At 46.6% G+C, this 24,790-nt stretch overlaps 1 protein-coding gene across 1 annotated transcript in view; it reads left to right on the top strand.

Moving 5' to 3' along the window:
* The window catches only part of LOC120048659 (multiple epidermal growth factor-like domains protein 8), a 32,778-nt gene that overhangs the window by 5,212 nt on the left and 2,776 nt on the right, over positions 1-24,790 (top strand). Inside the window, exons 8-37 of the mRNA XM_038994768.1 lie at positions 3,690-3,873; positions 4,346-4,491; positions 4,664-4,774; positions 4,881-5,032; positions 5,505-5,606; positions 5,753-5,900; positions 8,120-8,283; positions 9,237-9,440; positions 9,562-9,765; positions 11,731-11,976; positions 12,092-12,210; positions 12,325-12,456; positions 12,657-12,854; positions 13,094-13,321; positions 13,568-13,752; positions 13,912-14,119; positions 14,365-14,608; positions 14,728-14,860; positions 14,952-15,202; positions 15,614-15,724; positions 15,870-15,988; positions 16,188-16,425; positions 18,215-18,386; positions 18,668-18,831; positions 19,008-19,143; positions 21,653-21,821; positions 22,834-23,026; positions 23,207-23,377; positions 23,590-23,720; positions 24,528-24,660. Of these exons, the coding sequence (XP_038850696.1) occupies positions 3,690-3,873; positions 4,346-4,491; positions 4,664-4,774; positions 4,881-5,032; positions 5,505-5,606; positions 5,753-5,900; positions 8,120-8,283; positions 9,237-9,440; positions 9,562-9,765; positions 11,731-11,976; positions 12,092-12,210; positions 12,325-12,456; positions 12,657-12,854; positions 13,094-13,321; positions 13,568-13,752; positions 13,912-14,119; positions 14,365-14,608; positions 14,728-14,860; positions 14,952-15,202; positions 15,614-15,724; positions 15,870-15,988; positions 16,188-16,425; positions 18,215-18,386; positions 18,668-18,831; positions 19,008-19,143; positions 21,653-21,821; positions 22,834-23,026; positions 23,207-23,377; positions 23,590-23,720; positions 24,528-24,660 (5,096 nt within the window). The remainder of the gene's footprint in view (positions 1-3,689; positions 3,874-4,345; positions 4,492-4,663; positions 4,775-4,880; positions 5,033-5,504; positions 5,607-5,752; positions 5,901-8,119; positions 8,284-9,236; positions 9,441-9,561; positions 9,766-11,730; positions 11,977-12,091; positions 12,211-12,324; positions 12,457-12,656; positions 12,855-13,093; positions 13,322-13,567; positions 13,753-13,911; positions 14,120-14,364; positions 14,609-14,727; positions 14,861-14,951; positions 15,203-15,613; positions 15,725-15,869; positions 15,989-16,187; positions 16,426-18,214; positions 18,387-18,667; positions 18,832-19,007; positions 19,144-21,652; positions 21,822-22,833; positions 23,027-23,206; positions 23,378-23,589; positions 23,721-24,527; positions 24,661-24,790) is intronic.

Here is a 24,790-nt window from a genome sequence, read left to right as displayed (position 1 = left end):
ATCACCCTAACCACAAACAGGTGTAACCAATAAACAAATAAGGAGGGGGAGGAAAAAGTCAGTAGCAGCTAGTAGGCCGGTGACGACGACCGCCGAGCACCACCCGAACAGGAAGGGGAGCCACCTTCGGTAGGAGTCGTGACATTCTTCTCTTGATTATTGTCCAGTCATGTGGTCAAGTGCTGCAAAGAAAGACCTAGTTAAGCTGCAGGTGGCCCAGAACAAAGTGCCACGTCTTGCTCTTCATTGTAATCAGAGGGATAATATACAGTGCATTCAGAAAGTATTTTTCCACATTTTGTTACGTTACAGCCTTAGTCTATAAAACATGTTCCTTGTCAATCTACACACAATACCCCATAATGATTTGTAAAGGCACACACCTGTCTATATAAGGTCCCACAGTTGACAGTGCATGTCAGAGCAAAAACCAAGCCATGAGGTCGAAGGAATTGTCGGTAGAGCTCTGGGACAGGATTGTGTCAAGGCACAGATCTGGGGAAGGGTACCAAAAAATGTCTGCAGCATTGAAGGTCCCCAATAACACAGTGGCCTCCATCATTCTGAAATGGAAGAAGTTTGGAACCACCAAGACCAAACTGAACAATTGGGGGAGAAGGGCCTTGGTCAGGGAGGTGACCAAGAACCCGATGGTCACTCTGACAGAGCTCCAGAGTTCCTCTTTGGAGATTGGAGAACCTTCCAGAAGGACAACCATCTCTGCAGCACTCCACCAATCAGGCCTTTATGGTAGAGTGGCCAGACGGAAGCCACTCTTTAGTAAAAAGGCACATGACAGCCCGCTTGAAGTTTGCCAAAAGGCACCTAAATACTCTCAGACCATGAGAAACAAGATTCTCTGGCCTGAATGCCAAGCGTCACGTCTGAAAGAAACCTGGCACCATCTCAACGGTGAAGCGTGGTGGTAGCACAATGCTGTGGGGATGTTTTTCAGTGGCAGGGACTGGGAGACTAGTCAGGATCGAGGGAAAGATTAACAGAGCAAAGTACAAAGAGATCCTTGATGAAAACCTGCTCCAGAGCGCTCAGGACCTCAGACTGTGGAAGAGGTTCACCTTCCAGCAGGACAACAACCCTAAGCACACAGCCAAGACAACGCAGGAGTGGCTTCAGAGTGTCCTTGAGTGGCCCAGCCAGAGCCCGGACTTGAACCTGATCAAACATCTCTGGATAGACCTGAAAATGGCTTCCCGTCCAACCTGACAGAGCTTGAGAGGATCTGCAGAGAAGAATGGGAGAAACTCTCCTAATACAGGTGTAGCAAGCTTGTAGCGTCATACCCAAGAAGACTCGAGGCTGTAATCGTTGCCAAAGGTGCATCAAAGTACTGAGGAAAGGGTCTGAATACTTACACTACCGTTCAAAAGTTTGGGGTCACATAGAAATGTCCTTGTTTTTAGGGTGTCTAGTTTGAGAAACAGACGCCTCACAAGTCCTCAACTGGCAGCTTCATTAAATAGTACCTGCAAAACACCAGTCTCAACGTCAACAGTGAAGTGGCGACTCCGGGTTACTGGTCTTCTAGACAGAGTTCCCCTGTTCAGTGTCTGTGTTCTTTTGCCCATCTTAATGTTTTATTTTTACCGGCCAGTCTGAGATATGGCTTTTTCTTTGCAACTTTGCCTAGAAGGCTAGCATCCCGGAGTCGCCTCTTCACTGTTGACTTTGAGACTGGTGTTTTGCAGGTACTATTTAATGAAGCTGCCAGTTGAGGACTTGTGAGGCGTCTGTTTCTCAAACTAGACATTCTAATGTACTTGTCCTCTTGCTCAGTTGTGCACCGGGGCTTCCCACTCCTCTTTCTATTCTGGTTAGAAACCGTTTGCGCTGTTCTGTGAAGGGAGTAGTACACAGCGCTGTACGAGATCTTCAGTTTCTTGGCATTTTCTCACATGGAATAGCCTTCATTTCTCAGAGCAAGAATAGACTGACAAGTTTCAGAAGAAAGTTCCTTGTTTCTGCCCATTTTGAGCCTGTAATCGAACCCACAAATGCTGATGCTCCAGATACTCAACAAGTCTAAAGAAGGCCAGTTTTTTTGCTTCTTTAATCAGACCAGCAGTTTTCAACTGTGCTTTTATACTTGCAAAAGGGTTTTCTAATGATCAATTAGCCTTTTAAAATGATAAACTTGGATTAGCTAACACAACGTGCCATTAGAACACAGGAGTGATGGTTGCTGATAATGGGCCTCTGTACGCTTATGTAGATATTCCATAAAAAATCAGCCGTTTCCAGCTACAATAGTCATTTACAACATTAACAATGTCTACACTGTATTTCTGATCAATTTGGTGTTATTTTAATGGACACAAATGTGCTTTTCTTTCAAAAACAAGGACATTTCTAAGTGACCCTAAACTTTTGAACGGTAGTGTATGAAAATGTAATGTTTTCGGTTTTAATACATTCTAAAAACCTGTTTTTGCTTTGTCATTATGGGGTGTTGTGTGTAGATTAATGAGGAGGAAAAAACTATTTAATCCATTTTAGAATAAGGCTGTAAGGTAACAAAATGTAGAAAAAGTCAAGGGGTCTGAATACTTTCCGAATGTCTTGTTTTGTGTGGACGCCCGGAAGAGTAGATGCTGCTTTTGCAACAGCTAATGGGGATCCTAATAAAATACCACATTATTCGCGATTCATTCAGGACTTTAAGCATTCATGGTAACATTCACTTTCATGTAGAAGTTTTTTTAGAAACATATTATTTACAATAATAGTGACTCCAAAATGACACTACATTATTTACCATTCATTTCTATTGGGCACACAACCAAAACAAACTGCAAATGCATCCAACAAGCTTGTTGAGTCACATGCTTGTTGTAATTATTGTGTACTAGGAATATGGGACCAGATACTAAACTTTTTTTTAATTTATTTTTATTTTTTTATTTATTAATGTTTTATTTTTTTTTATTATTTTTTTTCTCCCCAATTTTCGTGGTATCCAATCGCTAGTAATTACTATCTTGTCTCATCGCTACAACTCCCGTACGGGCTCGGGAGAGACGAAGGTCGAAAGCCACGCGTCCTCCGAAGCACAACCCAACCAAGCCGCACTGCTTCTTAACACAGCGCGCCTCCAACCCGGAAGCCAGCCGCACCAATGTGTCGGAGGAAACACCGTGCACCTGGCCCCCTTGGTTAGCGCGCACTGCGCCCGGCCCGCCACAGGAGTCGCTGGAGCGCGATGAGACAAGGATATCCCTACCGGCCAAACCCTCCCTAACCCGGACGACGCTAGCCCAATTGTGCGTCGCCCCACGGACCTCCCGGTCGCGGCCGGCTGCGACAGAGCCTGGGCGCAAACCCACAGACTCTGGTGGCGCAGCTAGCACTGCGATGCAGTGCCCTAGACCACTGCGCCACCCGGGAGGCCCTTCAGATACTAAACTTTTGACACATATAAGGGAATTATGTACAAGTTCTGTTCTTTCTAAACAGTTCACCCAATATAAATGAAAATACCCTCAAATTAAAGCTGACAGTCTGTACTTTAACCTCACAGTCCATTATATCATTTGGAATCCAAAGTGCTGGAGTACAGCGCCAAAACAACAACAGTGTCACTGTCTCATTACTTCACTCTATCTATTCTAAGATCGCGCCTGTCTGTTGTGAATAAGTACTCTTGTAATCTTTCTCTCCTCTCCCCTCTGCAGGTCGTACGGAAGAGGATATGTTCTCATCATCTCTGTATCGGTTTGGTCTGCGGGAGTCTGGGGTGTGGGAAGCGGTGCAGCCCACCGGGGGGAAGCCCCCCGCCACTGCAGGCCACTCCATGGTGTTCCACCCCCTGTCCCGGGCCCTGCTGGTTTACGGGGGCCACAGGCCTACCACCGCCAGGTACAGTTGGATGGGATTGTGGGACTGTCTTGCATGGGGATGTGTTTTATTATCAAAGTTTTAAAGTACACACTGAGAGTACACATTGTGTTGTGTGTTTGGTGCTATTTGGTAATGCAAGGGGCGGCAGGTAGCCTAGTGGTTAGAGCATTGGACTAGTAACCGAAAGGTTGCAAGATCGAATCCCCGAGTTGACAAGGTAAAAATCTGTCGTTCTGCCCCTGAACAAGGCAGTTAACCCGCTGTTCCTAGGCCGTTAATGAAAATAAGAATTTGTTCTAATCTGACTTGCCTAGTTAAATAAAGGTAAAATAAAAATTAAAAAAAGAACAGGTTCTCGCTAGGTTCTTGGCTTCCATGTGATTCCCTCTACTGTTTATTATCTGTGTCTCAGCAGGTGTCTGTGTTAATGTTGGAGTGTTTCTGTTGTCTCAAATCATCTGCCTCCTTCCTGCCTCTTTCTCCCCCTCAGGTTCAGTGTACGTGTGAACTCCACAGATGTATTCCACGTGGACCGGAGGTTCTGGACCTCGTTCCGCTCCCGTTTCCCAGCCACAGGCCCCAGAGAGAGAGCCTTCCACTCAGCCACCATCATCGGAAACTACATGGTGGTCTATGGTGAGGGGACGTGTGGTAGAAATGGAGATAGTGATCACAGAGAATATAGGATAGGGATGGACACCTCTTGAATGGATTCATACAATTGTTTGAGGGTATTATTTTTTTTACCGTCTAATATCGCTCTTATTCTCCCTATTCCCTCTCTTTCTCCTCCCCCTCTGTCTCTCAGGGGGGAATGTGCACATCCACTACCAGGAGGAGAAGTGTTATGATGAGGAAATCTTCTTCTACCACCTGGGATGTCACCAGTGGGTGTCTGCTGGGGAGAGCCTCCAACACAGTGAGTCCCTACACACACACACACACACACACACACACACACACACACATTCTCACTCACTCATATTCATGTTGCTTTATGTTGCATCATCTCTCTTTCCCTTCAGGAGGAGAGGCTGTGAGAGGGCGGTACTCCCATGTAGCTGCTGTGATGGAAGGCAGGGTGCTGCTGGTTGCCGGGGGTTACAGTGGTATTGCCCGTGGAGACCTGGTGGCGTACAAAGTTCCGCTGTTCGTGAGCAGCGACCCAGGAGACCGGGTGAGTCAAGAAGTAAGGAGGGGGGAGGGATGGAGAGTTTATTAAGGAATATTATTGCATGGTGGACAGGGGCATATTGAAAGGGGGAGAGGTGGATGGTTGAAACTGCAATGCTCTCATCTCCTGAAGCATAATATTTTTCAGTGATAATGTTTTTTGGGGGTTGAAAGCAGGACTTGTAAACATTATATTTCTTGTGCACAATTTTTGGGTAGTTCACAGTATAGTGTGGTGCAGGGCTCTCAAACCTGTTCCTGGAGAGCTACCCTCTTCTAGGTTTTCACTCCAACCCCAGTTGTAACTCACCTGATTCATCTTATCAACCAGTTAATTATTAGTATCAGGTGCCCTAGATTAGGGTTGGAGCGAAAACCTACAGGACGGTAGCTCTTCAGGAACAGGGTTGGAGAGCCCTGCTGTGGTGTGTGTGTGTGTGTATAATTGTTTGACTGTGTGTTTCTGTGTGTGTCAGGATGCTGTGTGTGCCGAGGCACCAGACGAGAGCGTGTGTCTGAAGAACCCAGAATGCAGCTGGTGTGAGGGCCGCTGTCGGGAGTACCAACCCACCAACCCGGTAACACACCTTTCCAACACCCTGCTTTTTCCATCCCTTTTTCTCCATCTTCAACCCAAACCTCATCCATCTGTCCTCCCCATCCACCTTCTCCTAACAACCTAACTTGACTATGGATAAAACAATGTTTAACTGTCTCTCTCCAGTGTGGCAGCACAGGGTGCCTGGGCCTGGCCCGCTTCCTGTCTGACTGCCAGTCCTGCCTGGTGTTCAGTGGGGCTCCAGGTTCCCTGCCCCGTGCCCCCGGTGACTTCGGCTGGTGTGTCCAGAACGAGTCCTGCCTACCTGTGTCAGGTGAGATGCACAGAGGGATGGAGGAGGGGAAATACAAATATCAATAGCTAAAATGCATACGAGATAAAAGACATGAGGGACCACATGAGAAACAGCAATACTATATTAGGGCTCCCCCTATCTGAGATACCTACTGCAGCCCTCATCCTCCACATACAACACCCATTCTGCCAGTCACATTCTGTTAAAGGTCCCCAAAGCACACACATCCCTGGGTCGCTCCTCTTTTCAGTTCACTGCATTTTATCTCCATCTCTTCATTCAAAGAATCAATCATGGACATTCTTACTTACAGTTGTGGCTGCTTCGCGTGATGTATTGCTCTCTCTACCTTCTTGCCCATTGTGCTGTTTTCTGTGCCCAATAATGTTTGTACCATGTTTTGTGCTGCTACCATGTTGTGCCATGCTCTCTTTATGTAGTGTTGTGGTGTCTCTCTTGTCGTCATGTGTGTTTTGTCCTATATACACTGCTCAAAAAAATAAAGGGAACACTAAAATAACACATCCTAGATCTGAATGAATGAAATATTCTTATTAAATACTTTTTTCTTTACATAGTTGAATGTGCTGACAACAAAATCACACAAAAATTATCAATGGAAATCAAATTTATCAACCCATGGAGGTCTGGATTTGGAGTCACACTCAAAATTAAAGTGGAAAACCACACTACAGGCTGATCCAACTTTGATGTAATGTCCTTAAAACAAGTAAAAATGAGGCTCAGTAGTGTGTGTGGCCTCCACGTGCCTGTATGACCTCCCTACAACGCCTGGGCATGCTCCTGAGGTGGCGGATGGTCTCCTGAGGGATCTCCTCCCAAACCTGGACTAAAGCATCCGCCAACTCCTGGACAGTCTGTGGTGCAACGTGGCGTTGGTGGATGGAGCGAGACATGATGTCCCAGATGTGCTCAATTGGATTCAGGTCTGGGGAACGGGCGGGCCAGTCCATAGCATCAATGCCTTCCTCTTGCAGGAACTGCTGACACACTCCAGCCACATGAGGTCTAGCATTGTCTTGCATTAGGAGGAACCCAGGGCCAACCGCACCAGCATATGGTCTCACAAGGGGTCTGAGGATCTCATCTCGGTACCTAATGGCAGTCAGGCTACCTCTGGCGAGCACATGGAGGGCTGTGCGGCCCCCAAAGAAATGCCACCCCACACCATGACTGACCCACCGCCAAATCGGTCATGCTGGAGGATGTTGCAGGCAGCAGAACGTTCTCCACGGCATCTCCAGACTCTGTCACGTCTGTCACGTGCTCAGTGTGAACCTGCTTTCATCTATGAAGAGCACAGGGCGCCAGTGGCGAATTTGCCAATCTTGGTGTTCTCTGGCAAATGCCAAACGTCCTGCACGGTGTTGGGCTGTAAGCACAACCCCCACCTGTGGACGTCGGGCCCTCATACCACCCTCATGGAGTCTGTTTCTGACCGTTTGAGCAGACACATGCACATTTGTGGCCTGCTGGAGGTCATTTTGCAGGGCTCTGGCAGTGCTCCTCCTTGCACAAAGGCGGAGGTAGCGGTCCTGCTGCTGGGTTGTTGCCCTCCTACGGCCTCCTCCACGTCTCCTGATGTACTGGCCTGTCTCCTGGTAGCGCCTCCATGCTCTGGACACTACACTGACAGACACAGCAAACCTTCTTGCCACAGCTCGCATTGATGTGCCATCCTGGATGAGCTGCACTACCTGAGCCACTTGTGTGGGTTGTAGACTCCGTCTCATGCTACCACTAGAGTGAAAGCACCGCCAGCATTCAAAAGTGACCAAAACATCAGCCAGGAAGCATAGGAACTGAGAAGTGGTCTGTGATCACCACCTGCAGAAGCACTCCTTTATTGGGGGTGTCTTGCTAATTGCCTATAATTTCCACCTTTTGTCTATTCCATTTGCACAACAGCATGTAAAATTTATTGTCAATCAGTGTTGCTTCCTAAGTGTGGACAGTTTGATTTCACAGAAGTGTGATTGACTTGGAGTTACATTGTGTTGTTTAAGTGTTCCCTTTATTTTTTTGAGCAGTGTATTTATTTTTTATTTTTATCCCAGCCGCCGTCCCCGCAGGAGGTCTTTTTCCTTCTAGTAGGGTAGGCCGTCATCGTAAATAAGAATTGTTCTGACTTGCCTAGTTAAATAAAATGTATTGTAAGATTGAGGTCTGGTGCTGTGTGTTGTTTAATGAGCTCCCCCTCCCTCTCGGTATTGCAGATCAAAGTGCTTGCCGTGTGGACCAGATCTCAGGGGCGTACGGCTGGTGGGGGGAGCGTACCCGTTTCCTCACCTCACTCCTTTCCTGTCGCACTGAGAACTATGTCCCGGGACTGCACCTGCTCACCTTCCAGAACCCCCGCAACGACTCCCAGCCTGACAAGGTACAGAGGCCCCGCCTAGTAGGGTTGTCACGATACCAACATCACGATAACTGATTTTCCATGGCAAAAACTCTTTGGTCCTTTAAAAAACCTACTGTATGTATATTGTGTGTTTATAGCTTGGAAAAGAACGGGATTCAGAACATTTAGTCTGCTTCATGTTTTGTTTCCTTGCCACGATATCTCTGAGTATCACGATACTGGTATCGTGACTACCCTACCGCCAAGTATTGCGGTCCTGTGTGGCTTGAGGGTTCGATTCCCTCACAAACACAACCAGTCATGATGTTTTCATCTGATGGTCAAATAAATCACTTCAAAAAATCACTTCCTTCACTAGGCTACCCGGGAATATGCATCCACTCTCAACATATTTCCAGCCTCCAAATAGTGGTGAATGGAAAGCGACATCTTTTACACAAAACACCAAAAAGTGTAAGAATTTATGTGTCCACTGCTGTCCCGGTGTCGGCCATTCAACTCTGCCTTGGCAAAATGTCAGTGTTCTCATTGAACCACATCACATTTTTGTAGGCTAATACCACCCATTTTTTCCCCAAGTTCATTCAGAGATGTTTCATGCCTTTGACATGCGGTAATGATAACTGTAGGCTACTACACCATTATTTTAATTTTTATTGACATTTTGTTTTAATTATTATGATAGGCCCGTGTTTTACCGGTACGGCGTACCCCCACTTTATTTTGCCGGGACACCGTACCACCTTACTTTCACCCCTGGTATTACCTCTACTTCTAGCTATACTGCGTCTCTAAAGCCCCTCTAAATACTTACCCTCCTCCCACCCTGCTTAAGATACTGTGGGCTTCCCAAACTGACTGAATGTAATGCTGCTGACTTCTGACATGTTGTACCTTGCTGTAAGGCATGCCACTCTTAATGTCAGTTGTAACACCTCCATCCAATCCCCCTTGAACCTCCACCCCTTCAGGTGTCCATCCTGCGCAGCACCTCCATCATCCTCAGCCCAACCACAGAGATGGACGTCACCTTGCAGTTCCGGGGTTTCATCCATCCCCTGTGGGGTGCCCCTCCACCTGCGCCCCCTCCCACCGAGACAGTCTCAATGTGGGCCCGGATACAGAGGCTACACTTTGAGGCCCGCATGGCCGCTGGACCCAACTCCCTGAAACTGGTGAGAGGGAGGGAGCGGGAGGTGGGCGCTTACATTACACATTTTTTGAGAGATACGAATAGAGCCAGACAGTAATTTGTTTTTACTGAACTCTCTCCCTCCCTCTTCCTCCTCCCCTCAGAAGGAGGTGGTAGGTCGCTGGGCAGCTCACCAGGAGAAGGAGACGAAGCTGCTGTCCCGTCCTGACATGGGTCGTCTGTTTCCCAACCTGACCCGAGGGAACCGCTACCTGGTCCAGGCCGAGGGATACCTCAACAACTCAGGCTCTGGACAGACCAGTGAGATGGCTCTGACCTGGAACAGAACCGCCCTGCCCGGTGGAAGTGTGAGTACCAGCTGACAATTACACATTTTATAAACAAAAGGTTTACACTGTAATACTAAGGCTCAATACCCTTAACTTCTTCTGGCTGCAAGCCCTAAGTCGGGATCAATATGACAACAGCCACTTCAAGTGCAGGGCGCGAAATTCAAAATATATTTTTTAGAAATATTTAACTTTCACACATTAACAAGTCCAATACAGCAAATGAAAGGTACACATCTTGTGAATCCAGCCAACATGTCCGATTTTTAAAATGTTTTACAGCGAAAACAGCACGTATATTTATGTTAGCTCACCACCAAATACAAAAAAGGACAGACATTTTTCACAGCACAGGTAGCATGCACAAAGCCAACCTAACTAACCAAGAACCAACCAAACTAACCAACAAACAACTTCATCAGATGACAGTCTTATAACATGTTATTCAATAAATCTATGTTTTGTTCGAAAAATTTGCATATTTCAGGTATAAATCATAGTTTACATTGCAGCTACAATCAGAAATTGCACCGAAAGCAGACAGAATAATTACAGACACCAACGCCAAATATCTAAATACTCATCATAAAACATTTCTGAAAAATACATAGTGTACAGCAAATGAAAGACAGGCATCTTGTGATTCCAGCCAATATTTCCGATTTATTAAGTGTTTTACAGCGAAAACACAATATAGCGTTATATTAGCTTACCACAATAGCCAGAAACACAAGCCATTTCCCAGCAGCAAAAGTTAGCGATCGTAACAAACCAGTAAAAGATATATAATTTTTGACTAACCTTGATATTCTTCATCAGATGACAGTCCTATAACATCAGGTTATACATACACTTATGTTTTGTTCGAAAATGTGCATATTTAGAGCTGAAATCAGTGGTTATACATTGTGCTAACGTAGCTACTTTTTCCCACAACGTCCGGATTTGTTTCTGACACTTTTTCTGACACACATATTCTGACCAAATAGCTATTCATAAACATAACTAAAAAATACATGTTGTATAGGAAATGATAGATCCATTAGTTCTTAATGAAATCGCCGTGTTAGAATTCTAAAAATAACTTCATTACGACATACAGCTTCGGTATAGCTAGAGAGTACCCAAAAGCTGGGCGCCGACGACTAGTTCACATGTACGACAGATATATGAAATAGCATCATAAAATGTTTCCTACTTTTGCTGATCTTCCATCAGAATGTTGTACAAGGGGTCCTTTGTCAAGAACAATCGTTGTTTGGATTTAGAACGGCCTCTTTCCCTCTCGATTTAGCAAGCACACTAGCCAAGTGGCACGAATCTCTCCATGTCAACAACTGGAAGAGAACGGAACACGGCAAAACTCCCGAAAAAATTTCAATAATCTGATTAAACTATATTGAAAAAACATACTTTACGATGATATGGTCACATGTATCAAATAAAATCAAAGCCGGAGATAGTAGTCGCCTATAACGAAAGCTTTTCATAAGGCAAATCCAGGTCCCTCCTCGCGCCTTCCTGAAAACAGGAAATGGGTGACACGTCATTCCAAGAGCTTTTATTCCACTTCAGACCAAGATAAACACCCCATTTCTTCTCTCACCGCCTCTTGACATCCAGGGGAAGGTGTATGACGTGCATGTATACTAATACGTATCATGCCCATTTATAGGCAGGACCTAGAAGAGAGCATAGTTTTCAGACTTTCCACTTCCTGGTCAGGAAGTTTGTGCCAAATGAGTTCTGTTTTACTCACAGATATAATTCAAACGGTTTTAGAAACTAGAGAGTGTTTTCTATCCAATAGTAATAATAATATGCATATTGTACGAGCAAGAATTGAGTACGAGGCCGTTTGAAATGGGCACCTTTTATCTGGCTACTCAATACTGCCCCTGCAGCCCAAACAGGTTAACATCAATATTGTTGATGTTTGTTTCTCCCACTGTCTCTCTATCCCCCCTTTCTTTCTCTCTGTAGGAGATTTCCTTCCTGTTCTTGGAGCCGTACCGTTCTGGCTCTTGCTCGGGGTACCAGTCTTGCTTGGCCTGTCTGTCAGACCAGTCCTGTGGCTGGTGCCCGTCTCTGGGCCGCTGTCTGTTCCGTGCCCTACCTGACCTGGAGCTCTGCCCAGAGGACATGGGGGGAGGGGAGTGCCACCTGCTGCTGGCCCCGCCACAATGCACCCTCTGTGAGGAGTACAGGGACTGCTCCGCCTGCACTCAGGTATTTAACATACAGAACACCTCACTGCCATTAGCTTCATAAAACATTTTATATTTTTTATACTCCCCTTATAGATCTTGTAGACCATTTGACTTTTATGATCTTTGGCCAACAGGACCCCTACTGTGAGTGGCAGATCAACTCCAGCAAGAAGGGTGATTACCAATGCAGCCGACGGGGGAAACTGGATGGATCCATTCGCGACCCAGGGGGGTGCCCTAAAGTCTGCAACCAGTGAGTACCCACTGTCAGGCTCATTGTAATATAATTGCTTGGGGCAATTACTCCTACAGTATGCAACTCTCTCACACACACTCTCTCTCCCCCCCTTCCCCCCCTCTGTAACAGGAGGAGGACGTGTGGGGAGTGTCTGTCTAACTCCAGTCAGTGTGCGTGGTGTGAGTCGGCCCAGGCCTGCTTCTACTTCGCTGCCTACCTCACCAAGTATCCCTACGGAGAGTGCAGGGACTGGTATGACAGGTAAACCATTAGAACCAATGAGCTGAACTCCTGTAGTCAACAATGAAACTTGGAACAGTTTAAAATTGAAGTTTAATCTTATTTCCCTTTCCTATTTGGAATCTATTATGTACCAACAACGTGCAATAACCTTTTCTGTCTCCCTCCTTCCCCCAATCCTCTCTCCATCCCTTCCTCTATCCCTCTCTCCCCCACTCCAGTGTTCACTCAGTGCCCCAGTGTAAGCAGTGCTCAGCTCTGGTCACCTGTACAGACTGTCTCCAGACGTTTCAGTGCGGCTGGTGTGGAGACTACAACAACCCCACCATCGGCAGGTGTCAACGAGGAGACTGGGGAGGGATGGACGACCCCTCTGTGTATAACTGCAGTGTGGCTGTGGATGAAGTACGGGCTACCAGGTATGATGACGAGCAAACTACCACACTTCAAAATGCTTACTTACCCAGGTTTGACTTCAACTGAGGACAAGCCCCCAAAACGGGCTGTGGTGATGGAAAAAAATTATTATCTGAGCAGGTCCAGTGTAACTAATGCCTACGTACACTGGACCTGCCTGTGAAGTTACCATGTCAATACCAGACCACCTCTCTGCATTAGGAGGTAATACTGAACCTTGTTATTCCTCCTCCCCCTCTAGTCCTGAGCCCCAGACCTTGGCCCCCCCGCGACCCATGGAGATGGAGCACCTGGAGGAGGGGGAGAGGGACCCAGTCTGGTCCTACCCCAGCTGTCCCGATGTGGAGGAGTGCAGGCTGGGCCTCCACAGCTGCCACCCCTTCGCCACCTGCGTCAACACCCCCACCTCCTTTGAGTGCCACTGTGAGAGGGGCTACACCGGGGACGGCACCCTACACTGCAACCAGACGTGAGCCTTTCTCTCTCTCTCTCTCTCTCTCTCTCTCTCTCTCTCTCTCTCTCTCTCTCTCTCTCTCCATTTCACTCCCTGTCGCTCTTTCTTTCTCTCTCCCTCTCATCCTCCCTATCATGACAAGCCCTTTTTCTGTTCACTAGCTTTTATAATATCTCATTCTCTGGATAACTCCATTCTCCTAAGGCTGACATCTCTATCTCTCTCTCTCTCTCTCTCTCTCTCTCTCTCTCTCTGCTCCAGTTGTTATAATGAGTGTCGTGAGGGCCAGTGCAGCGGCAGCCCGCTGTTCGAGTGTGAGTGTTCCCTGGGCTGGACATCTGACCCAGCAACCCTGGTGCTGAGCGGGGTGGAGTGTGACGTGGACTGTGGCTGTAACTTCCACAGCACCTGTATCACCGCCCCAGGCATCTGTGACCACTGCCAGGGTGAGACAGACATAAATATCAACCCAATTCATCCTTCCAAAAAAGGGAAAATTACAGCAACACCCCAAGATGACCAGAAAAACAACATATTTTATTAATTTCACAAGTCATAATTTTCTCTAATTAGTTAATGTGCTCTCCGTTCTCCCTTCTCCTCAGATTGGACAATGGGTCTCCAGTGTGAGCACTGTCGACCAGGGAGTTTTGGTTCTGCGCTGGGCGGGGGCTGTGTGCCCTGCCAGTGTAACGGCCATGGAGGCCCACTCCTGGGCTACTGCCACAACCAGACAGGCCAATGCTACTGCACACACCACACCCAGGGACCACACTGTGAATCCTGCTTGCCTGGATACTACGGAGACCCCAGGTGAGGGGGACAGACAATGGACTCTAGATGGATGGATTTATTACCCCCAGTGAGGAAATTAGTTTTGCAGCATTACAAATAATAGGCATTCTGTAAAGGATCTGTTTTATAGAACAGTATGTGTACTGTGCATCAGCAACTAGTTGCTATGTGCTCTATAATTAAGAACCTGCTTCACTATATATTTGAATGTTTGAATTTCTCTCACTTAATGCATATCACTTATACAACTCTCTCTTCCTCAGGAATAATGGCACCTGTTTCCGTCAGTGTCAGGGGCGCTCTGTGATCCTGTCCCACCAGTCACCCCTCTCTGAGCTCCCCATCTCGTCCTCCCTGGGGTGGCGAGGGGGTGTCGGGGGGAAGGGGGGACTCTCCCACTGTCTGTGGGTCCTGTCTGTCTCTGAGAACCTGGCCCCCTGTGTGCCGGGCGAGCTGTGCCCTCCTGTGGCTCTCACCCTGCACCCAGACTCCCACACACAGTGCACTGTGAGTACTAACCACACACACTAACTCCTACAACACAGACTGATGTTTATTGTGCTGTAGTGAACAGAGCCACCAGCATTCCCATGGCCTGAGATGTCTTTTCTGTCTCTCACACACAGAGCTCCTACGTTTACGTGTTTGACGGCCTGCCTCGTTTCTTGAGCAACGGGGTGGTGCACTCGGACCACAACCTGATTGGCGCGTTCTGTGGGACGACCCGGACTCAGCCAATCACTGTGGAGGCCACTTCAGGTGACCTTAGCGATTTGTTTGTTTATTAAAACTTCTAGTCATTTTTTATTGAAAGATTCCCTCTGATCCCTCTGTTTTTTCTCTCTCCCAGGTGTGATCTCTGTGTACTTTGAGGCCAACGTCTCATCCGACCGCCCTCAGGGTTTCAACGCCTCCTTCTGGGTGCGGCGCTGTCGCCAGGGTTCTGAGGCGGGGGAGGATGGGTCACCCGTATGCCAGGGAGGCGCGCAGTGCAGCGGGGGGCTGTGCCAGTGTACTCAGGGGTACGGGGGACCGCACTGCGACAGGCCCCTCTGTCCCGAGGGCTGTGGGCTAGCAGAGGGCCGAGGCTCCTGTAACTTGGTGAGAGGGACTGAACAGTAGCACTGTTACTGCAGGACAGTGTGAATGCTCATTGTTGTTTTCCTCTTTGTTTATCCTGTTCCTATATATTGCAGTCTCTTGTTTATCTCTGATGTTAACCCTCTCTCTCTCTCTCCTGTCTGTCTCTGTCTGTCTCTGTGTCGGTCTGTCTGTCTGTCTGTCTCTGTCTGCCTGTCTCTGTCTGTTTCTGTCTGTCTCTCTGTCTCTGTCTGTCTCTCTGTCTGTCTCTGTCGTCTGTTTGTGTGTCTGTCTGTGTCTGTCTGTCTGTCTCGCTCTCTGTCTGTCTGTCTGTCTCTGCCTGTCTGTCTCTCTGTCTGTTTCTGTCTCTGTCGTCTGTTTGTGTCTGTCTCTCTGTCTGTATGTCTGTCTCTCTGTTTGTCTCTGTTTTAGTCTCTGGGAGTGTGTGTGTGTGCAGACGGTTGGGGCGGCTCTGACTGCTTCACTCCTCTGGACTCCAGCAGCCTAGTTTGGGAAACCCTACTGGACACACAGCTCACAGCGGTAAGAACCAGGACACACACACACACACACACACACACACATACACACATACACACATACATACATACATACATACATACATACATACATACAAACACTCCCACCACAGAGTTTCACAGTGTTAAACTTCCCCCTCCCTTCACAGAACCAGGCCCACAGGTTCCTCCACCGGATGGGCCATTCTCTAGTGTCTGGACCCCAGGGGAACCTCTGGATGTATGGAGGCCTCTCTCTCTCAGAGGGCATCCTGGGAAACGTCTACAGGTGTGGGGGGGGGACTTTTTAATGGCTGTGTTTTTATTAGCGTTCATTTAAAGATGCCTTTTATGAGACAGCAATTTTTTGTTGTTGTAATTGTTTGAAATTACCAGTAACTCATATCAGTTAGTTTCTCTGTCTCTCTTCCCTCTCTGTGTTGATTGGTGGGTTCATGTCATCTCTCTGTGTTGATTGGTGGGTTCAGGTACTCTGTGTTGGAGCGGCGCTGGACTCAGATGCTGACCAGCTCAGTGGAGGAAGGCTCCACCCCCAGCCCCCGTTACCACCACGCCTCTGCCCTTCTGGCCAGTCACGAGCCTCTCTCCGGCGCCCAGGGAGCTACTCACAACCTCATGCTGGTGGTGGGCGGTGTCACGCAGAAGGGCGTCGCCGTGGATACGTGGAGCCTCAACCTCAGCAGTCTGGTGTGGCGACAGCACAAGGTCAGAGTTGGTTTGTTTGGTTTTAGCAATCCACCATCGTGCCTTAATTGGGAATATACAGTGGGGCAAAAATGTATTTAGTCAGCCACCAATTGTGCAAGTTCTCCCACTTAAAAAGATGAGAGAGGCCTGTAATTTTCATCATAGGTACACTTCAACTATGACAGACAAAATGAGAAAAAAAATCCAGAAAATCACATTGTAGGATTTTTAATGAATTTATTTGCAAATTATGGTGGAAAATAAGTATTTGGTCAATAACAAAAGTTTATCTCAATACTTTGTTATATACCCTTTGTTGGCAATGACAGAGGTCAAACGTTTTCTGTAAGTCTTCACAAGGTTTTTACACACTGTTGCTAGTATTTTGGCCCATTCCTCCATGCAGATCTCCTATAGAGCAGTGATGTTTTGGGGCTGTTGCTGGGCAACACGGACTTTTAACTCCCTCCAAAGATTTTCTATGGGGTTGAGATCTGGAGACTGGCTAGGCCACTCCAGGACCTTGAAATGCTTCTTACGAAGCCACTCCTTCGTTGCCCGGGCGGTGTGTTTGGGATCATTGTCATGCTGAAAGACCCAGCCACGTTTCATCTTCAATGCCCTTGCTGATGGAAGGAGGTTTTCACTCAAAATCTCACGATACATGGCCCCATTCATTCTTTCCTTTACACGGATCAGTCGTCCTGGTCCCTTTGCAGAAAAACAGCCCCAAAGCATGATGTTTCCACCCCCATGCTTCACAGTAGGTATGGTGTTCTTTGGATGCAACTCAGCATTCTTTGTCCTCCAAACACGGCGAGTTGAGTTTTTATCAAAAAGTTCTATTTTGGTTTCATTTGACCATATGACATTCTCCCAATCTTCTTCTGGATCATCCAAATGCTCTCTAGCAAACTTCAGACGGGCCTGGACATGTACTGGCTTAAGCAGGGGGACACGTCTCGCACTGCAGGATTTGAGTCCCTGGCGGCGTAGTGTGTTACTGATGGTAGGCTTTGTTACTTTGGTCCCAGCTCTCTGCAGGTCATTCACTAGGTCCCCCCGTGTGGTTCTGGGATTATTGCTCACCGTTCTTGTGATCATTTTGACCCCACGGGGTGAGATCTTGCGTGGAGCCCCAGATCGAGGGAGATTATCAGTGGTCTTGTATGTCTTCCATTTCCTAATAATTGCTCCCACAGTTGATTTCTTCAAACCAAGCTGCTTACCTATTGCAGATTCAGTCTTCCCAGCCTGGTGCAGGTCTACAATTTTGTTTCTGGTGTCCTTTGACAGCTCTTTGGTCTTGGCCATAGTGGAGTTTGGAGTGTGACTGTTTGAGGTTGTGGACAGGTGTCTTTTTATACTGATAACAAGTTCAAACAGGTGCCATTAATACAGGTAACGAGTGGAGGACAGAGGAGCCTCTTAAAGAAGAAGTTACAGGTCTATGAGAGCCAGAAGTCTTGCTTGTTTGTAGGTGACCAAATACTTATTTTCCACCATAATTTGCAAATAAATTCATTAAAAATCCTACAATGTGATTTTCTGGATTTTTTTCCCTCATTTTGTCTGTCATAGTTGAAGTGTACCTATGATGAAAATTACAGGCCTCTCTCATCTTTTTAAGTGGGAGAACTTGCACAATTGGTGGCTGACTAAATACTTTTTTGCCCCACTATATATATGAACAAAAAAACACTAAACATAAAATATTGGTAGTTAACTGTCAGCCTACACCCCACGATTCAATTTACTATAAACTTGTTCTATGTAACCGATTAATCTGTGTCCTCTTCCCCCACAGAGCTCAGTGCTGCCACCGGTGGCAGGTCATACTCTAACGGTGCGTCGGGACTCCTCTATGCTGCTCATCGGAGGTTACTCTCCAGAGAACGGCTTCAACCATCACCTGCTGGAGTTCAACATCCACTCTGGCAACTGGACCGTCGCCCCCCACACCGGCACACCTCCTACAGGTCAGAAGGACCTATCTCCACCTGCACTCATTAACTCACTTAGTACCTGGCAATCTGGAAAGTCCCTACTCAGCTTTCGTGGAACCTCTCCCACTAAGTAGGCATAGAATATAAAGATTGAGGTGCATCCATTATGGTTGGAGCAAAGAGTCATTTCTGACACTATGAACTGTAAACTGTTGTCCCTTATGATGTTGCATAATTTACCAGTCTGTTGATTAACCCTTAACCCTCCCGTGTTGCCTCTTGACTGACTCTTGTGTGTCCTGTCCTCTCTTCAGGTCTGTATGGCCACTCGGCTGTGTACCATGAGCAGACGGACGCCGTGTACGTGTTCGGAGGCTACCGCTTCCACGTGGAGACAGTGGAGCCCTCAGGAGAGCTCTACAGTCTCTACTATGCCAACCTCGCCTGGTCCCTACTGGTCCCCTCACAGGGGAATAAGGTAGGTACTACCACGGCAGCTTTACCACGAGAACATGCTTCTTTCACAACTAGCTAACCGGTATTTAAACAGCTTTTACATGTTCCCAGGCTGGCCTTAATTGATGACATCGTCATTATATCATAACAATTTTTCTTAAATTAACACTGTCTTTTTTTCTCCCTCTCTCTCCCCAGCCCCTGTCTCGTTTCTTCCACGCAGCAGCCCTGATAAAAGACACCATGGTGATCGTGGGAGGGAGGACAGGAGTGGAGGACTACAGCAACACGGTGTCTCTGTACCAGATCAACTGTAACACCTGGATACAGCCAGGTAACTGTGTGACTGACACTATATGTGGCTAGCCAAAACACTGCATATATGCTCAGTTTGGTGATGATGTGGAGATTATCCTAACGTTTCTCCCTTCCTCTCTCTCAGACTCGGCGGTGGGCGAGCCGGCGAGCCGGTACTCTCAGTGTGTCGTCTTGATCGCTGTTGAGAAGTTAGTTTCTGTTGGAGAGTTTCCGTCCTCTCTCTCTCTCTGTCGTAGGTTGGAGGGGTTCAGAGTGACATTCATTCGTGTTGTTGTAGAATGGATGTTTCGGGGGTTGTCGTTCTTCGCGTTCAATGATACCGAATTCCTAGCTGCAGACTAGTAATTAATATCAAAGACTTGTTATTATTCTGTTTGTATCGATAGTCTAAGAGTTTAACCACGTGGTATGGTTAAAAGATTCAGCAACGGTCTGCAACCTTCAGCCATCTCGTAATTGAGGTAAGCTCGGTCTGGTGATAGAAAACCCGAGTGGGGGTTTTATTCGGAAGGGCCGAAAAAGGGCTGTCCCAGGATGCCTGACCCTTACTGGGCTCAGGGGCGGTCCTCTGATTTAGTTCAAATCAAAAAAGAATTGGGTTTTCCTTCATTAAACAGTCCAAAGTATATTACACAATTTTACAAACAGTATCATACTCACTCATTCATCTTATACAACAATTAGATGTAAACCTCATATCTGAGGCTATTATATAAACAGCGTTATGGTAATGTGGCCACACCGTCTCCCATGAGCTTCCCCAAGTTGTAACAAACGGACCAGTTCGTAGCTGGATTCTTCACCGATCTTTTATACTTTCTCCGGAACATGAAATTTGTTCGTACCTCAAGTTCTGTGAGGTGGAAGAAATTCCTTTGTTTTCTATGAAAGCTTACCCTCTGCCTCTTATACTGTTGTGGCCATGTGGCAGGATCTCCTCCTCAGGAATTTATGACCTCTCTCTGACCACAGCAGCGTAGTTGTAGGGGGCAGGGAGAGCTTGCTGTACCCAAATAGGCCAACGTCATGACAAACCATAAACAATTAATGAACATGCACCTGTGGAACGGTCGTTAAGACACTAACAGCTTACAGAAGGTAGGAAATTAAGGTCACAGTTATGAAAACTTAGGACACTAAAGAGGCCTTTCTACTGACTCTGGAAAAACACCAAAAGAAAGATGCCCAGGGTCCCTGCTCATCTGAGTGAATGTGATTTAGGCATGCTGCAAGGAGGCATGAGGATTGCAGATGTGGCCAGGGCAATAAATTGTAATGTCCATACTGTGAGACGCCTAAGACAGCGCTACAGGGAGTCAGGACGGACAGCTGATTGTCCTCGCAGTGGCAGACCACGTGTAACAAGAGCTACACAGGATCGGTACATCCGAACAATACACCTGCGGGACAGGTACAGGATGGCAACAACAACTGCCCAAGTTACACCAGGAAATCACAATCCCTCCATCAGTGCTCAGACTGTCCACAATAGGCTGAGAGAGGCTGGACTGAGGGCTTGTAGGCCTGTTGTAAGGCAGGTCCTCACCATACATCACCGGCAACAACGTCGCCTATGGCCACAAACCCACCGTCACTGGACCAGACAGGACTGGCAAAAGTGCTCTTCACTGACGAGTCGCGGTTTTGTCTCACCAGGGGTGATTGTCAGATTCACGTTTATCGTCGAAGGAATGAGCGTTACACCGAGGCCTGTACTCTGGAGCGGGATTGATTTGGAGGTGGAGGGTCCGGTTATGGTCTGGGGCGGTGTGTCACAGCATCATCGGACTGAGCTTGTTGTCATTGCAGGCAATCTCAACGCTGTGCGTTACAGGGAAGACATCCTCCTCCCTCATGTGGTACCCTTCCTGCAGGCTCGTCCTGATATGACCCTCCAGCATGACAATGCCACCAGCCATACTGCTCGTTTTGTGTGTGATTTCCTGCAAGACAGGAATGTCAGTGTTCTGCCATGGCCAGCGAAGAGCCTGGATCTCAATCCCATTGAGCACGTCTGGGACCTGTTGGATCGGAGAGTGAGGGCTAGGGCCAGAAATGTTCGGGAACCTGCAGGTGCCTTGGTGGAAGAGTGGGGTAACATCTCACAGCAAGACCTGGCAAATCTGGTGCAGTCCATGAGGAGGAGATGCACTGCAGTACTTAATGCAGCTGGTGGCCACACCAGATACTGACTTACTTTTGTGTCCCTTTTTTCAGGGACACATTATTCAATTTCTGTTAGTCACATGTCTGTGGAACTTGTTCAGTTTATGTCTCAGTTGTTGAATCTTGTTATGTTCATACAAATATTTACACATGTTAAGTTTGCTGAAAATAAACGCAGTTGACAGTGAGGACGTTTCTTTTTTTACTGAGTTTATATTAAATGAATGAATGAAATATAAGAGCGTTATAGAATATAACTTTATTGTCCAACATTTAGGGTTATATTCTCTACTCCCAATAACTATTTCAAGTTACCTCTTCTCCTCACTTTCCCCTGTGTGTGTGCGTGCATGTGTCAGGTGTGAGTGAGGGAGTGTGTCCCCAGAGAAACAGCAGCTGGTCCTTCCTCCACTGCCCAGAGGAGGATGAGTGTGCCAACGGCCACCACCACTGTAACATCACCCAGGACTGCCATGACCTGACCCAGGGATACCACTGCACCTGCAAGCAGGGCTACGTTCTCAGCCGGTAGGAAGCCACACGTCACAATCATCATTAACGGTAGAAGAAGTAGCACTTGGATACCTCAGCAGCTATACACACACAACCTCATCATCATTACATCATCACAATCATCAGTACTACCACTCCACCTGTCCTGCAAACACGGCTACATATTCAGTTGGTATACATACATAGTATCCTGAAAAGGTTCTACAGCTGTACCATTGAGAGCATATTGACTGGCTACATCACTGCTTGGTATGGCATCTAGGACATCTATATCAGGAGGTGTGAAAGAAGGCCTGGAAAATCGTCAAAGACCCCAACCACCTAAGTCATAGACTATTTTCCCTGCTGCCTTATGGCAAGAGCTACCGGTGTATCAAGTCTGACACCAACAGGCTCTTGAACAGCTTCTATACCCAAACAATAAGAATGATTATTAGCTAACAGAATAGCTACACAGACTGAGTTTGTCTTGTATCTTCATTGACCTTTTATTTCAATATTTGCACTGTCTCAATACACAGTCACAGGGCCCTACACACTCGTACACTGTCACTCCAACACACACACACACACACTCCATCATCTGCTCACTCACACATAATATGCACATACATTTTATACTGACTCTACACACCCGCCCACCCACTCACATGCAAGCTGCTGCTACTCTGTTTATCTTAAATCCTGTTGCCTAGTCCCCTTATCCCTATACATATCTACCTCCATCACTCCAGTATCCCTGCACATGTAAATATGGTATTGGAACAGACTTTTTAAATATTTCCTGTATATAGTATCCTTGCTTAATTTATTGCGTATTTCATATTTCCTCTTCTTATTTCTTGTTTTTTTCTAGTAATACATTGATTATTGCATTGTTGGGTTTTGAGTTTGCAAGAAAGGCATTTCACTGTACTTGTGTATGTGACATAGAAACTTGAAAACAAACAGGGCTACATATTCAGTAGGTATACATCCATAGTATCTGTTTAAGTTTCTCCTCTTTCTCTCTACTCCCTCCCTGCAGTGTGTCAGGCCAGTGTGAGCCGGTCTGTGCTCAGGGCTGTGTCAACGGGACCTGTGTGTCCCCGGGAGTGTGTCAGTGTCACTTTGGCTTTGTGGGGGACAACTGCTCGTCTCAGTGTCGCTGTAACAAACACAGCAACTGTAAAGGAGTGTCTGAGCCTGACAAGTGTCTGGAGTGTAAAAACAACACTATGGTGAGTGGGGCAGATACACACACAGTATTTAAACTGTAAGATTATGCATGTCACAGCCCAATGTGTTTCTTGAGTAACAAAACACTAGTGACACACTGGTGCTGATCCCAGGTCAGATTCCCAGTTCATTCAGTGTATCATATACTGATGATTATGTGGTTTGTGGCTCTCTCTCTCCAGGGTGATCACTGTGAGAAGTGTAAGCCCCTGTATGTGGGGTCGGCGGTGGGTGGGGGGACATGTCGCCCCTGTCGGGAGTTCTGCAGGGGGAACAGCGCAGTGTGTCTGTCCCGGGACGAACACAAGAGGGCGCTAGACCACCCACAAGACCACCGTCTGGACCCAGACAGTGTAAGTGACTCACTGTCTGTTTTAGTTCATTTATGTTCTCTCCATCTTGCTTTGAGTTTAGTAATGGGTTACTTTTGATCTGATCAACAGCATCTTTTGTGGTCATATCATGATTTATGTGCTAGCTAGAAACTCACTGTATAGGAACAGGTATACCATCTTGGATGTCATTTAACTACATTTCTCTTGTTGAACTCCCTCTCCTTTATCAGATTGTTCAGTGGGTGTCGGAGGGTCCTACAGAGGACTCAGCGGTTTGTGTGAGCTGCCAGAACAACAGCGTGGGGGACAAGTGTGAGAGCTGCCTCAGCGGCTACTTCCTACTGCAGGGGAACTGTGACAAGTGAGTAGTGATTCCTTTAAAATTAACTAGCCACATCTAATTCACTTGTAATCAGTGGTGGAAAAAGTACTAAAATCTCATACTTGAATAAAAGTAAAGAGAGCTTAATATAAAATGACTCGAGTAAAAGTGAAAGTCACCAAGTAAAATACTACTTGAGTAAAAGTATTTGGATTTAAATATACTTAAGTATCAACAGAAAAGTACAAAAGTATGAATAAGTTAAAATTCCTTATATTAAGCAAACCAGACGGCACAATTTTCTTTTTTTCTTTTATTTATGGACAGCAAGGGTCACACTCCAACACTCAGACATCATTTCAAAGCAAAGCATTTGTGTTTAGTGAGTCTGGCAGATAAGAGGCAGTAGGGATGACCATGGATGTTCTCTTGATAAGTGTGTGTGAATTGGATGATTTTCTGTCCTGCTAAGCATTGAAAATGTAACGAGTACTTTTGGGTGTCAGGGAAAAAGTATGGAGTAAAAAGTACATAATTTAATTTAGGAAAATAGTGAAGTAAAAGTTGTCAAAAATATAAAAAGTTAAGTTAAGTACAGATAACCCCAAATAACTACTTAAGTAGTACTTGAAAGTATTCTTACTTAAGTACTTTACACCACTGCTTGTAATTAATGGATGAAAGGGACATGGAGCCATATTGTGGTGTTCACACCCATCCGATTTTTCACTTTTCCAGACTGTGCACTTCAGAAGTGTGTTCATGATGGAGTGATTCTGTAAAAATCACTTCAGAGGGCTGAATCCTACAGAAAGCTGAAAGGCTATTTGTTTCTCCCACCTGCAGGTGTCAGTGTAACGGCCATGCAGACACGTGTAATGAACATGACGGCACAGGCTGCCCATGCCAGAACAACACAGAGACCTCTTCCTGCCTCAGCAGCCCACAGAGCGACAGGAAGGACTGCTACAGAACACAGGTATGGTTAGGATGGTGCAGGCACTAGACACAGTTTACAAGCAGGTATACTGATACAGCAGGGGGAGTAATGAAGAAGGATACCTTGATTTTCCTGGTTGTAAAGATCACATCCATATACAGACAATAAG

The sequence above is a fragment of the Salvelinus namaycush genome, chromosome 5, assembly GCF_016432855.1.
Source record: "Salvelinus namaycush isolate Seneca chromosome 5, SaNama_1.0, whole genome shotgun sequence".
NCBI classification, from domain to species: Eukaryota; Metazoa; Chordata; class Actinopteri; order Salmoniformes; family Salmonidae; genus Salvelinus; species Salvelinus namaycush.
This window is presented reverse-complemented; position numbering and strand designations above follow the sequence as displayed.